This window comes from Brassica napus, chromosome A4, assembly GCF_020379485.1.
Source record: "Brassica napus cultivar Da-Ae chromosome A4, Da-Ae, whole genome shotgun sequence".
NCBI lineage: Eukaryota > Viridiplantae > Streptophyta > Magnoliopsida > Brassicales > Brassicaceae > Brassica > Brassica napus.
In genome coordinates this window covers 3,990,062-4,003,642 of record NC_063437.1, presented here as the reverse complement: position 1 = coordinate 4,003,642, position 13,581 = coordinate 3,990,062, and the positions used below count along the sequence as shown (strand labels likewise).

Sequence of the window (13,581 nt, the reverse complement as noted above, 5' to 3'; positions counted from 1 at the left end):
AACCAGAGCAGCAAGTATTTCGCCTTAAGGAAAAGACTAAAGGAAGAAGGCAAAAAAGAAAAGAGGAGAAGGGTTAAAGAGGAGTCCTCCGGTACCGGGCAAGGAGCCGGACCGGAGACGGGAGATCTGAAGCTTTGGTTTTTTTAGAGATGGAAGAGAGCGAAAGGAGAGAAAAGGGGTTAGCACTACACTATATGTTCTTTTTAGTATTGTGATGATGGTAAGAAGGTAAAGAGAGATAGGAAGAGAAAAGACAAAGGAGGTGATTGGTTGAGCTTTATCTCTCTACTTTGGCTTTATTTATGTTTAAATCACTAAATTTTACCAATCATGTTTTAGCTTTACTTTTAAAAATTAAAGTCTACATCAAGTTTTTATTTAATTTTACCAATCATGCTTTAGCTTTACTTTTAAAGCTACAGCAAAAAAAATAAAGCAAAACTTTTTATTATGTATTTTAGGCAAAGATGCTACATCATATTTTTATAGGCTGTAGAATCTGTAAAATGTAAAAAAAAATATCTATAATATCAAATAAATTACATAATCATAATAAAAACTTTTATAAATATTTTAATTTTGAATTTGAGTGTTTTTTAATTATTAATATATTTAAATAATATAAATATTATTTACATATCACTTTTTAAATTACAATAAATTTTGATAATTTATAAAAAAATATTAATATAAATTATTTTAATTCATATAAAATAATAATTTTATATATACAACACATATTTCATATATTTTTATTTAAAATATCTACAGCCTATAACTAACAACTACAACAAATTTAACTACAGCAAAAGTCTCTGCAGAAAAAGTCTACAGTAACAACTTTACAGGTACAACCAATTTATCTACAGGTAAACATCTACATCTAAATTTTTTAAGCCACAGTCGAACCAATCATGACCAAAGTGAAATTTTGGTTAGTTATTAACTTCCCTATTTTAAGGAAGAATATTGATATTTTTGTCTGTAAGCTGACGTCATAAAAGAAGTGGCTCGAAGATTGATACGGAAGTCGCTTCGATCCTTAAAACGTCAATCCAAAGCCAATACGCATAAACGAAGACGACGACGAAGAAGATCGGAGAATCAAATTTTAGCCTCCAATGGACCTTAATCGGAAACACAAGGTACCTCCTCCTCCTCCTTCTTCTTCCGATCATCTTCTCTATTTTACAATTCGCTTCCGAATTGGTGCATAATGATGGATCCGTGTGTTTGTTCTCGTCAGGTCTCCCTCAGAGGCGCCAGCAGTGAGGAGATGTCAAGAGATGCTTTGCTTGCTAAAGTCTCACAAGCAAGGGAGCTCCGCAGTTACGCGAGACGTGCTAATGCTGCTGCTGTTTTCATTCAGGTTCTCTCAAGTTGGATGTTAATTGTGTGTTTAATGGGACGAAAGACATAATAAACTTTACATTTTCTTTATAACTGTTTCGTAGAGAGTTTGGAGGTCGTACATTGTGAGAAAGAAAGCAGCTTTTGTGATCCAGGAAGAGTGGGAGAGTTCGCTGAGTTGCCATTCTGATACACTCACTAAGAGTTGGGTGTCAAGCAGAGTGTTGAGACCTTTCCTCTTCTTTATCAGATCTTTGTGTGTCCAACATCAAAAGATAGAGCCAAGAGATGTACAGTGCATGCACACTTGCTTTAAAATTCTACTGGAAAGCATCAACTCTAATGGTATGGAAAATTAGAAATCTAGAATAGATATGTAAATGTTAAGTGGATGTTGCTATTTTCTGTTGCAGATCAAGGGTACAATTTTTGCTCACTAGCAGTTGGTTCTTCTGAAGAGAGTAGAACATGGGTCTGTCAAACACGAAGACTGGTGTCTCTCTGCTCTTTCCTTCTCACGAAGTGTAGTTACTCACAGGAGAGGATAAAAGATGTTCTTGGTGTCAGTGCCCTTTTGCTACGCATCCTTATTGTTCTGACTGATCCCAAAAGCTGGAAGATTGTCTCAAAACAAAACTTTGAAGATGCAGAAACAGCTGGGAAAATGATCGTTCCGTTTATAGGGAGCTCTAAAAGTGGATATTACACAGCAGTTAGAAGATATATCAAGTCATTAACCAAAAATTCAGATGAGAGACTATTGATTACTACAAGTGCAGTAACTTTGGCTCTACGACCATTCCATGCGAACCAGCCTGATTCTGATGGTGACAATCAACCAGACACAAATTTGGCTGTTGAAGAATATGTTTCTCTAATACTTACAATTCCTCGACTGGTTTGCTGCCTGCCAAGCGTTCTCATACGTGCACTGAAGCACAAAAGCATACTAATGCCAAGCTTTCATACTATATTGGTAAGTCTCATATCAAATTTTGTTATACCAAAAAATGTTAGAGAAAGGTTTTAGTTGTTTTAAGCTCTGTTGCCTTTTCAGAAGAGCCATTGCTTTTTGACCAAACAATCGAAGAACTTATTAAAGTGTGGCAGGTGACAACAGATTTTGAGGGACAAACTGCTGACCAGAATATCAGAAATAGAGTACTCGGAGAGGCAAAGCTGTACAACGGAGATTCCTTCTGTTGGATGGGCTATGGGGAACATCGTATCCCTGGCAACAGTTAGTGAAAACGATTTTATGGACACACAAGAATCTAATCTAGAAATGTTTTATGTCTTGTATGTTCATGTTATTGTGACCCTCGCCGAGAATCTCTTGTCTCAAGTTGAAAAGGTTGGAACTCAGGATATTCATCTTGACTTTGAGGCCACACCCGATGATACGGAGAAAGGAAAAAGCGCTGTGAAGATTTCGTTTGTTGAATTGCTTCGACCAGTATGTCAACAGTGGCATCTCGCAAAACTGTTGGCAGCTTCTGGGAAAGAAACTCGTATTATAGCAGATAAAGATGCATCAACCAATAGTAAAAAAGGATCAGAAACGCTAGAATTGTTTGACGTTGCACGATTCTATTCATGCATGTTGAGAATCTTCTGCGTGCTGAATCCTGTTGTAGGGCCATTGCCTGTCCTTAATATGTTATCCTTTTCTCCTGGATACATTGTCTCTTTGTGGAGCTCTCTAGAGAATGTCCTACTCTCTGAAGATGGTTGCATTCCTGACGAATCATCTCATAAACCTGCTAAAGCTTCATGGAATACAAGAAGTCCTTCTGAGAAGAAACTGAAGCATGTTAAGAATGACGGAGTCAACAAGTGGGTGAATGTGCTTAACAAGTTTTCTGGTAAATCACCGGGGCCGCGGGAACATGTGGAGAGTACTAGTGATCAGCCAGGATCAAGCCTGATTAATGATTCAACCGATGATGGTTGGGATGTGCAAACTCTGAGAGGTGGTCCTGTAGGTATCTCAAAAGATGTGTCATGCCTGCTTCATCTTTTTTGTGCAACCTATGCGCATTTACTCGTGGTTCTTGATGACATACAGTTCTATGAAAAGCAGGTAACATACACAATATAGTGTCCTTCAGCTTATATGTTACGACATTTACTAGAGATTTGTTTTGGCATGATGTAGGTCCCCTTTATGCTGGAGAAACAACGGAGAATTGCGTCAGTGCTTAACACTCTCGTGTACAATGGATTGTTGCGGGGCACAGGTCCTGAGAATAGACAACTTATGGATTCTGCTATCAGATGTTTGCATCTATTGTATGAAAGAGATTGCAGGCACCCTTTTTGTCCTTCTACCCTGTGGCTCTCACCTGGTAGAACTAGTAGACCTCCAATTGCATTTGCTGCAAGGACTCATGAGGTTTTACCAACCAGTGATGTTTTTACCTCTCCAAGCATGGGTTCTGTTATAACAATTACTCCCCATGTCTTTCCATTTGAAGAAAGGTACTATTACATTGCTAACCCTTTATAGCATTTTTATGTTGTTTTTGTGCTACAATGACTTCTAACTAACTATTACCTGTCTCATTTCTCACTATCATTTGAATGGTGTTTATTTAGATATTTTGTTGTCCATGCAGGGTCCATGTGTTTAGAGAGTTTATAAGCATGGATAAAGCTTCAAGGAAAATGGCTGGTGAAGTCGATGCACCTGGCGCGAGGTCAATAGAGATAGTCGTTCGTAGAGGTCATGTGGTCGAGGATGGATTTCGACAACTGAATTCCATTGGTAGCAGGCTAAAATCCTCCATTCATGTCTCGTTTGTGAATGAATCTGGCCTTCCTGAGGCTGGCCTAGACTATGGTGGGCTTTCAAAAGAATTTCTGACGGACATAACAAAAGCAGCTTTTGCTTCTGAGTAAGCTCTTCTGTGCATTACTTTATTCTAATCTATTTTGTTACTTTTCCAATGGGTTAACTTTTGTTTTTATTGGCATGTCCATTCTATTCTCTTTCACAAGGTATGGGTTATTCTCGCAAACCACTACTTCAGATAGGTTACTCGTTCCCAGCCCATCTGCTCGGTACCTTGAGAACGGGATTCAGATGATTGAGTTTCTTGGAAGAATTGTTGGAAAAGCTCTATATGAAGGAATACTTCTGGATTACTCCTTTTCACACGTTTTCATCCAGAAGCTATTGGGGCGTTATAGCTTTATTGATGAACTGTCAGGGCTTGATCCGGAGCTCTACAGGAACCTTATGTATATCAAGGTAAAAACCATCACAGGTGATAAATCTGTCACCTCATAGGAAAAAATAAATCTTGCGTTAAAAGTATAACAAGATAGGGTTTCTGAGATCAAGACTCTTTTTTGTTGTATGCAGCAATATGAGGGTGATTTACAGGAACTCTGTCTGGATTTCACAGTCACTGAAGAGTTTTGTGGGAAGATGAGCATAATTGAGCTCAAACCCGGTGGGAAGGATATCTCAGTAACGAATGAGAACAAAATGCAATATATTCATGCAATGGCCGACTATAAACTCAACCGGCAGGTCTAGTCTCTTTTTTTATCCGTTAAGGTCAATCATTATGCAAAATAAAAATTACTGAATGATGAGGAACTCATGTTGTCCTATGTCTTGAATGCAGATTGTGCCCTTTTCAAATGCATTTTACAGAGGATTAACCGACCTTATATCTCCTGCTTGGTTGAAACTATTTAACGCCCATGAATTTAATCAGGTATGTGGCTTTAGTGTAATCATTTCTAGGGTTTTTTTCTCATGTACAAAGCTATTTTCTTACGTAAATGACTTTGTGCAGTTACTCTCTGGAGGAAACCATGATATCGATGTCGATGATCTAAGAAGGAATACAAAGTACACTGGTGGTTACTCTGATAGCAGTCGAACAGTCAAAATCTTCTGGGAGGTAATGACTCAGATTCAGAAGCCCTGATCTTTTCTATTTTTTTTTATTCCCAATCTGTCTGCTGATGTGTGACATACGCAGAGAGTTTTTGCGTTGCTTGTTTAATTTCTTTCTGGGCACCCTGCCGCAGGTCATGAAAGGGTTTGAACCAAGTGAACGCTGCATGCTCCTAAAGTTTGTGACTAGTTGTTCTCGAGCACCACTCCTTGGTTTCAAATACTTGCAGCCAACCTTCATCATCCATAAAGTTTGTTTTTGAACTTTAGCTTCTTATAATTTCATGTGAAATTCTCTGGTTGGTAGTTTATTCTTTACATTTGTTCTTTTGCGTCTGAAGGTTTCTTGTGACACCTCTCTTTGGGCTGCTATTGGAGGACAAGATGTGGAACGGCTTCCATCTGCTTCTACTTGCTACAATACTCTTAAGGTGGAGTTTCAGTTGTCGTGTTGTCTACTTGCTAACATTCTTCTACCTGTTTTAAAAAAAAAAAAATTCTTTGTTAATTGTTTCAGCTTCCAACGTATAAACGAGCAAGCACTATGAGGGAGAAACTATTGTACGCAATTACATCAAATACAGGGTTTGAACTCTCCTAGAGACCTCTGACCAGGTAGGGCTGATGTAAATAGTTTGTTTAGTTTGTCTTAAGATATCGGGAACTTGGTGCTTCTTGGTAGTTGGTATATGATAATTAACCACGCAGATTTGTTTAACCGGACGTGAATGTTTTATGTTCACATTTGAGTAAACTTTACTGCTGTTATAAAATAATAAAAATGCTCTAGAGATAAATCAAGGAACACAAATTACCAAAGATCGTGATCGTCTTTGACAACGCTTGTATCTATTGACGCATCACACAAAACAAATTGGTAGTTTCAACATTCACACACACACACAGACACGCGCTCTCTCTTATTTTTTAGTTTATGAGAGTCAGATACTTCGTCCCAGACACATATCCCTAGAAAGAGAGAGAGGGAGAGACAAGGGTAGCTGTTTGTAGGTATACAGTTTGAATTCATCGAGATGGAATTTAATTCAAGAGATTAGAGAAATCCCTTGACTCAATAGTTGACCAGCCAAAAGCTCGTACACAGCCTCTGTGGGATGAAATCCATCCCAAAACACATATCCTGTGGCATTTGAACACGTTCCCAAGGATAGAGAATTGCAAAGGAACGATGTCTCTATTGTTCCCGTTCCACAGCATGCCCTTTTTGTTTCAAAGAATCCTGTAATTAGATGCAGTTTAGATAAATTAAAAATGTTAATGGTATCTTGTTAGTTGCTAACTAGATAAATTATCTGAGAATTTATTCTTGTACGGTATCATGGCTTTAAGTTTAATAAGTATTCTTCCTATGTATGCAGAGGCATACCATTGTCATATGGGTTGGTGATGATGTCCATGAGAGGTTGGTAGGCGTTAAAGGCGACAAGCTTGAGGCCTGAGTGTCGTTTCATCAATGTTTGGGTTGTGGATTCAAGTTTGGTGTTGAACATGACAGCATCATTGTTGAGCCTCTCGACACAACTCTTGTTTCCTGCACCGAAAAGAGTTATGGCTGCAGGCAGGCAACCCATTGGCGGTAACGATATCACTCCAATTCTCCTCGCTCCTAGTTCATACAGATTCTGTTACAAGCGACAGTATAGTTTTTGTTGACACACAAAAAATGGTAAATAACTGAAGCGAGTTGTTTGTTTCTTGTGAATTTTGCAAATTCATATGGCTGCCTTGTTAAGAATATTAGGTAAAACTTTTAAAGTTCGTTAGTAAACTTAGAAGTACCTGGATGAACTCTGAGTAAGATCGCATGAGAGTATCAGAGAACTGCTCAGGTGTATTTAGGATGTTGAGCAGAGGATTGATGTAATAGTTCTGAAGAAAGTCGCTAGATCCCGCACTCAAAATATGGATAGATTTAGAGAACATAGTGCGTGCTCTCTCCCTTCCGATCATGCTCCTCACTCTGTTTTGATACGTCCTGTAATAGCTCAGCTGTCGTGTTAAGGGGATGGCGCCCTGCAAAAGGAAGAGCAAAGCCTTATGGATCATATCATGGGTATGTGCGTGTTGATGTTTGAGTGCGTTAGTCTCCCTTACAAAGGGAACAGATGTGGCATCATAGTATCCGGAAGACGCTGATGCAAAGTTGGCGCCAATTAAGAAATCCTCGTTTCTTGCTTCTCGGTTTAAGAACGCAGGTGGGTATGAAGAAAAGCCAAGGTACTCAGCTACGCATAAGCAAGAAGATAAATCCAATGAGAGTAGGGAGAGAGTGTATCAGAGAGTGATGTGGTTTGGGAATATAAAGTTTACCTGAGAAATCTACAGCGAGTTTTCCATTGCAGAATCTTCCGGTGGGTGTTTGATTGGTGAAGTCTCTGCCATAAGGCGGGAAGTTTGATTTGACAATGCTGAGTAAGTTATTATTGTTGCCAACGTCAACAATGGAATCACCGAACATGATGAGTGCAGGAACAATGGCCCCTTTGGATTTGCAGAAGAAACAAGAAACCAATACAAGTACCCAAAACCTTGAAACTCTCATCTCTTGCATTCTTTCTCCTTGTCTAATGCAATCAGACCGTTAGGACAGAGAGACGAGAGAGAAGGAGATAGCTAGTTATTATTAGTGGAGAAGAAAATGGAGTTGAGAATATGATGATTGTCATACAAAGATAATCATTCCCATTTTAAGATAAAGAAAAAGCATATGTTAGTGCAATAGAGTAGGTAGAAACTGTATGAGGCCAATCTTTTTGGTCATTGATCTTGGACTATGTGCAACAATACTATGGGAAATGCAAGGAAGTCGCTGCTCTGTTCAATCTGAATCTCAAACTGGTCAGTTGTTCGGTTTGAACTTTGAAGGGTAGTTATATTTATAAGCAGAAGGGCATTGATAGATCATATAATTTTTGATTATTTGATTGCTCAGTTCTTGATTAGTATAAGTTGTTTCTTGTTTGAATCGTTGGAGGCATTAATAAATGTTCTTGGGGAGGGATGATGAAAACAAAGTTGAATATTGGCAAAAATAGCATTTTAACAAAGTGTGACCTCCACCAACTTTTTTGTTGTGGTTATGATGTCTTTGGTAATGTGGCATCCACTTTGCGCATCTCAAAGATTGTGTTTATCTATTTTTCTGGTATCCTTTAAAGATTGTGGTTAAGCAATGATAGTTCTTTTTCCGTTATACTGTGCTTTAGCAATCATAGCTATTTTCTTATTTCTTGTATGTTCTATGAGTTTTCTTTTCTACTTGACAGAAGGCCCAAATTGTGTTAATTTTGGCTACATTCGTGGCTATAAAACACGAATTATGGGCTTATTCTTTTGTAATTTAGAAAAGGAAAAAAATGTTTCTTCTAAAAACCGGCCTGAACATCTAATATCTTCACCAAACCATCAGTAATCAGTATCATGTCGCAGACCTGCTTCTACTGCATCAAAATTAGGAGTGTCAAAATGAATTATAAGCATGAGCTGGATCTCGATTTTTCGTGAGCACGAATTCTATTTTTAGATTCATTTAATAAATGAACTTAATGATTGAATTTAATTTAGATTACGAGTTATACAAACAATCTTTAATGAATATGAGCTAATTCATGATGTTGGTCTTTTTTTATATTTAATATATATGGATAACTTCCATTTCTAATGCAAAAAAGTAGTTTAGATAAATTTTTTATTTTTTTATTTTATGATTAGAACAAATGAAGACCTTAAACATGAATTATCTGAAGACTCTCAAGCGAAATAGATTTTTGGATCATCATTTATCTTTAATTTAATTGATTTTTAGGTGTTGACTTTATTTATTATTTAATATTAATGTTTCAGATTTTTAATATTTAAATTTTGAATTATATTATGGAAATTTTTCTAGTTTTATTTTACAATTATTTTAATTTTTCATTTTATTAGATCGTGAGTTAACTCATTTAACTCATGATCTAAATGATTCAAGTTCGATTTTACATATTGAAACTCATATAATAAATGAGCTGAATTAAGCTAGTTCATGAAGAACCCGAACTGACTATGAGCGATGAGTTGATCGAATTAACTTATTTTGACACTCTTAATTAAAATATATGGAACGAGAAGCAACTTCAACGTCATGTTCATCCTGAGGATATACTCTTAGTTAAAAGAGTGAGACCAAGCTTATTCTCTACACCAAATAAACCAGTTTGGATCTTCACAAAAGATGGAGAGTACTCAATCAAATCTGGATATCATCAACAAGTCAAACCTATCGCCTCAAACCGCGACAACAATAGCAAGCATCAGAAACTATGTAACAAATCTGGACACTCTCAACACCTCCTAAGATTCAACACTTTTGGTGGAGAGTTCTTCAAAATGTACTTCATACTGCAGAAACCCTGCAAAAAGGGAAGTTGAAAGTCGCTACCAGATTGTAATTTCCGTGGAGAATCCAAAGAGACAACTATTCATCTACTCTTTTAATGCAGGATATCCAAAGAGATCTAGGAGCTAGCCGCAATTGAAATCCCTTCAGGTCAGCAAGCTACCTCTAACTCTTTAATGGATTACCTTCAATTTTTAATGTCCAGATATAAAGATCATCATATTCCTACATTCCCCTTCATTGGCAGGAGAATATGGAAAACTCGGAATGATTTAATATAGAATGCAAAGAAATGGGCTATACCAGAGATTATCTGGAAAGCTTTTATGGATCATCAACTTTGGTCAGAAGCTAAAGTCTCACTTGACTCTAATGATCTAGACCAAATAGTCTGTTTTTCCCAAACTCAACCTGCTTATGCATCTGATCATATTCCAGAATATATGGTCTACTGTTATACAGATGCATCTTGGTTGGATGATAAACAAGAAGCATGAATAATATTGGTTTTACATGACTCCGAGCACAAACTATTAATCAGGGTTCATCATCTATTGAGCCAACAAATTCAGTTTTAGAAGCAGAAGCTCTGGGTCTAAAGGAAGCAATAGTTCAACTCAACCGTCTCAACTACAAGAAGGTAATCTTAGTTGAAGATAACTCAGAGTTATACAACAACTAGCCAGGATGAAACACGACCAGTCTGGATACAGCAGCATACAAAATATCACTTGCTCAAAAACTATGCAAGCTAATAACTTAGCTACTAAAGCTAGAGCAGCTTGACGGTGGTCTGTTTGATACCTGTACTTTATGTAATTATCTTTTACGTTCTATAATATAAATGTTTGACCAAAAAAACGTTCTAATTTGACCAAATTAGTTGAAAGTTGAATCAGACAAAAAATTGGGTTGGTTCAATTTTCCGTGACATTATGTTAAAACTACATATATACCTAAAATCCATTAAAACTATATAAGATATCATAACTATATGATCACATTTCAAAATATATGAATTATCTGAAACACAATATAAAAGTTATATAAAATTTCCAAAAATGTTCAAAAATTTTAAATTATGTAAATGAGTATAATTATTTTTAATTTTTGGATACATATTTTGATTTGTAAGAGTATCATTTAATACCCAAAATTCATGTCGAGTGACAAGATGGTTAGTGATCTAGTGTTAATTGCTTTACTTGTTTGATAGTTTGTGCATGTCTTATTGGCAATGTACAAGTGTATTTGTGATGAAATTCTTGCAAGCCTGTTATTACAAATTATTTGTATAAATATGATTCTTAGCAAATGTTATTTTGTTGTGTTGACAGAAATATATGCAAGATTCTAGTAGTACACTCAACTATTTAGAATAAAGAATTGAGACATGGAAAGCTGAAAAATATGATATTATATGATTATCTTAAAGATCGTATCAGGGAAATAATGAACAAAGATGTCGAAAACCCAGAAGTGTTGAGAACAACATTCTTTTTTGTAGCCTTCCAACATACCTTAGGCTGAAAGTCAAATGACATCTTACAAAATATGTTAAAGCATGTAAGTTCTACATTTTCTGATTTTATATCATTGTTTGCTTATATATATATATATATTTTTTTGAATAGAATGTTAAATTGAATTCAAAAAAAAAATAGACTGTTCTTTACAGCAAGTGTAACATATATTTGAATGAGCTAAAACTATTCTCCTATCATTTTGTCTTCATAACTTTACTTCAGAATATTTCTATCTTCAACTCTGTCTGGTTTCAAACCAGTAGACCATTGCACCCCCTAAATCTCTGCTCCCCTTCCTCTACAAAATAGTTATTTTGTTCCTCATATTTTTGTCAAGCCGCTTGATCAATAGAGTAGCCGGGCATGGAACTCCCCCATGTCTTCTTCTGTTTCGCTCCATCCAGATAGTATGAACCTTCGATTGCAGCATATACCTTGCAACAAATAGCTGCACCTTACTCCAATTTGCTTCACTAGTAACAAGATCTATAATTCTTTCCCAGCCAGTTACATACTTCTCCTTCAACACTCCTTTCATTAGAACTTCCCAGATTTGCAGTGAATAAGGATAGTCAAAGAACAAGTGATTTCTCGTCTCCAGCGGTTCTTGACATAGCACACAAGCAGCATCCACATTATCATTCCATCTCTTCATTCTTTCCCCTGTGGATAATCTCCCATGTATTGCTATCCAGTTTATAAATGAGTATTTTGGAGTAGCATGCTTAAACCACACTGCTTTATGCCAATGTCACACAAGATGATTCTCCCTTATGTTCAACCAAGTATCTCTTGTTGTGAATCTCCTCTTATAGTTCCCCTTTTCATTTCTCCACAGCGAGATGTCCTCCTCCTGAGTCAAATTTACTTTGTATCTCTCTATTTCATCTTCTACTCTATTGAGAAGCCGATTCCTATGCACTCTCCTTCTATGATTTCTACTATCTGCCATAGTCGCATGAATCTGAATCCCAGTCCCAATACAACTTCCATCACTTAGAACATCCTTCAAGCAACCCATAGGTGACCACACCTCATACCAAAAAGAAGTTTTTTCTCCATTTACCTCAACTTTATAAAACTTCTTTGCTATTTCTCTGTATTTAAGTAAATTTCTCCACATCTCTGAGCCTGATTGTGTGTTCTCATTCACCATCCAAAACGATCCCTTTCTGATCAGATAAGCTTTGACCCAGTTCACTCAAAGAGAAGTAGCTGATAAAATTCTCCAAATTAGCTTCAAACAACTCACCACATTTACCTCTCTCAAAGGTCTTATTCCCAGTCCACCTTCTTCCTTCAGTCTACAAACATCACTCCAAGCTACCTTGGCTTTCTTTCCATTTAGCTCTAGCCCTGACCAAAGGAACGCCGAACACATTCTTTCTATCTCCTTTATGCACCCACTCGGGAGCCTGAACGCTGCCATCCAGAAATTTGTTAAGCTCATAATCACTGAGTTTATTAGTTGAAGCCGGCCTGCGTATGAAAGAAATCTACCAGTCCATGTGCTGATTCTCTTTCTAATCTTCTCTATCAAAGGGAGAAAATCAGTTACTGTCATATTCTTGGTCATGAGAGGCAGACCCAAATATCAAACTGGCAAGTACCCCGTCGCAAAGCTGTATTGATCCCTTATCTCTTCTCGTTTCTGCTCTGTATTACCTGCCATAAAAAAAACAGACTTTTCCCTGCTGATCTTCAACCCACTCATCCTATCAAATTCTTCAAAAACCTTCAGTATCCCTTCAATGGATCTTCTCTCAGCATCCGCAAATATTAGATCATCTGCAAAGCAGAGATGAGTGAGTTTTATGTTTTTGCAACCGGGATGATTTCCAACAATTCCTTCTGCAGCCGCTCTGTCAATCATCTTCGATAACACGTTCATGCATTTGACAAAAATGTAAGGAGACAAAGAGCAGCCTTGCCTCAAACCCCTTTTACTTTGAAAGTACCCCGCCAATTCTCTGTTTACTTGAACTGAAAATGAAGCTGAGGTAACACAGAGTGCAATCCATCTCCTGAATTTCTCCTGCAAACCAAGAGCTTCTAATGTGTTTAGCAAGAAGGACCATTGAACTGAATCAAAAGCTTTAGATATGTCAATTTGCATAGCACATATAGGAGATATAGTTTCCTTATGGTAATCCTTCACCAGCTCAGTTGCAAGCAAAATGTTCTCCATAAGTAGACGTTCTTTAATGAAAGCCGATTGGTTCAGACTAATACATTGTTTGCTTATATATAATTATTTGTTTATTACTTTTGGGATTGGTAAAATTCTTTAACTTAACATTACAAATAATAACTGGCTAATAAACTCTTTGGGTGCCATGTATTCTATTCAACATGTAGTAAAATATTAAATCTTATATAAGAGAGCTTCTGAT

The 13,581-nt window shown here is 36.8% G+C and overlaps 2 protein-coding genes across 5 annotated transcripts; one reads left to right on the top strand and one right to left on the bottom strand.

Annotated features, from left to right (window-relative positions):
• Window positions 1–986: 986 nt before the first annotated feature.
• LOC106401335 (E3 ubiquitin-protein ligase UPL7) lies at window positions 987–6,986 on the top strand. Of its 3 annotated transcripts, XM_013841835.3 has the most exons (15): window positions 990–1,145; window positions 1,247–1,369; window positions 1,455–1,695; window positions 1,764–2,326; window positions 2,471–3,433; window positions 3,509–3,831; window positions 3,969–4,247; window positions 4,351–4,603; window positions 4,718–4,888; window positions 4,986–5,078; window positions 5,160–5,267; window positions 5,398–5,514; window positions 5,605–5,694; window positions 5,781–5,878; window positions 6,643–6,986. In XM_013841835.3, the coding sequence occupies exons 1-14, from the start codon at window positions 1,122–1,124 to the stop codon at window positions 5,862–5,864; spliced, it is 3,432 nt and encodes a 1,143-aa protein (XP_013697289.2). In that variant the 5' UTR covers window positions 990–1,121; the 3' UTR covers window positions 5,865–5,878; window positions 6,643–6,986. The 3 variants fall into 3 exon arrangements, 2 of the variants coding, with proteins under 2 accessions (XP_022543261.2, XP_013697289.2); XM_022687540.2 differs by lacking the exons at window positions 5,605–5,694; window positions 5,781–5,878; window positions 6,643–6,986 and having other exon boundaries at window positions 989–1,145; window positions 5,349–5,509; XR_007339180.1 differs by lacking the exons at window positions 5,160–5,267; window positions 5,398–5,514; window positions 5,605–5,694; window positions 5,781–5,878; window positions 6,643–6,986 and having other exon boundaries at window positions 987–1,145; window positions 4,351–4,619; window positions 4,986–5,004.
• On the bottom strand, window positions 6,032–8,230 carry LOC106401336 (GDSL esterase/lipase At3g53100). 2 transcript variants are annotated; one of them, XM_013841839.3, is made up of 5 exons: window positions 7,595–8,230; window positions 7,379–7,509; window positions 7,064–7,297; window positions 6,651–6,906; window positions 6,032–6,503 (listed from the first exon to the last, which is right to left on the bottom strand). In XM_013841839.3, exons 1-5 carry the CDS (start codon window positions 7,833–7,835, stop codon window positions 6,310–6,312), a joined length of 1,056 nt encoding a protein of 351 aa, XP_013697293.2. In that variant the 5' UTR covers window positions 7,836–8,230; the 3' UTR covers window positions 6,032–6,309. The 2 variants fall into 2 exon arrangements, with proteins under 2 accessions (XP_013697293.2, XP_013697292.2); XM_013841838.3 differs by having other exon boundaries at window positions 7,064–7,509; window positions 7,595–8,123.
• Window positions 8,231–13,581: the final 5,351 nt, after the last annotated feature.

Coding starts and splice junctions, on each gene's coding strand:
- LOC106401335 (XM_013841835.3), top strand. CDS start 1,122: ATGGACCTTAATCGGAAACACAAG. Junction 4,248..4,350: donor AAAGCAGCTTTTGCTTCTGA/GTAAGCTCTTCT, acceptor CTCTTTCACAAG/GTATGGGTTATTCTCGCAAA. Junction 4,889..4,985: donor ACTATAAACTCAACCGGCAG/GTCTAGTCTCTT, acceptor TCTTGAATGCAG/ATTGTGCCCTTTTCAAATGC.
- LOC106401336 (XM_013841838.3), bottom strand. CDS start 7,835: ATGCAAGAGATGAGAGTTTCAAGGTTTTGGGTACTTGTATTGGTTTCT. Junction 7,510..7,594: donor ACTCGCTGTAGATTTCTCAG/GTAAACTTTATA, acceptor GCTTATGCGTAG/CTGAGTACCTTGGCTTTTCT. Junction 6,907..7,063: donor CTTACTCAGAGTTCATCCAG/GTACTTCTAAGT, acceptor CGCTTGTAACAG/AATCTGTATGAACTAGGAGC.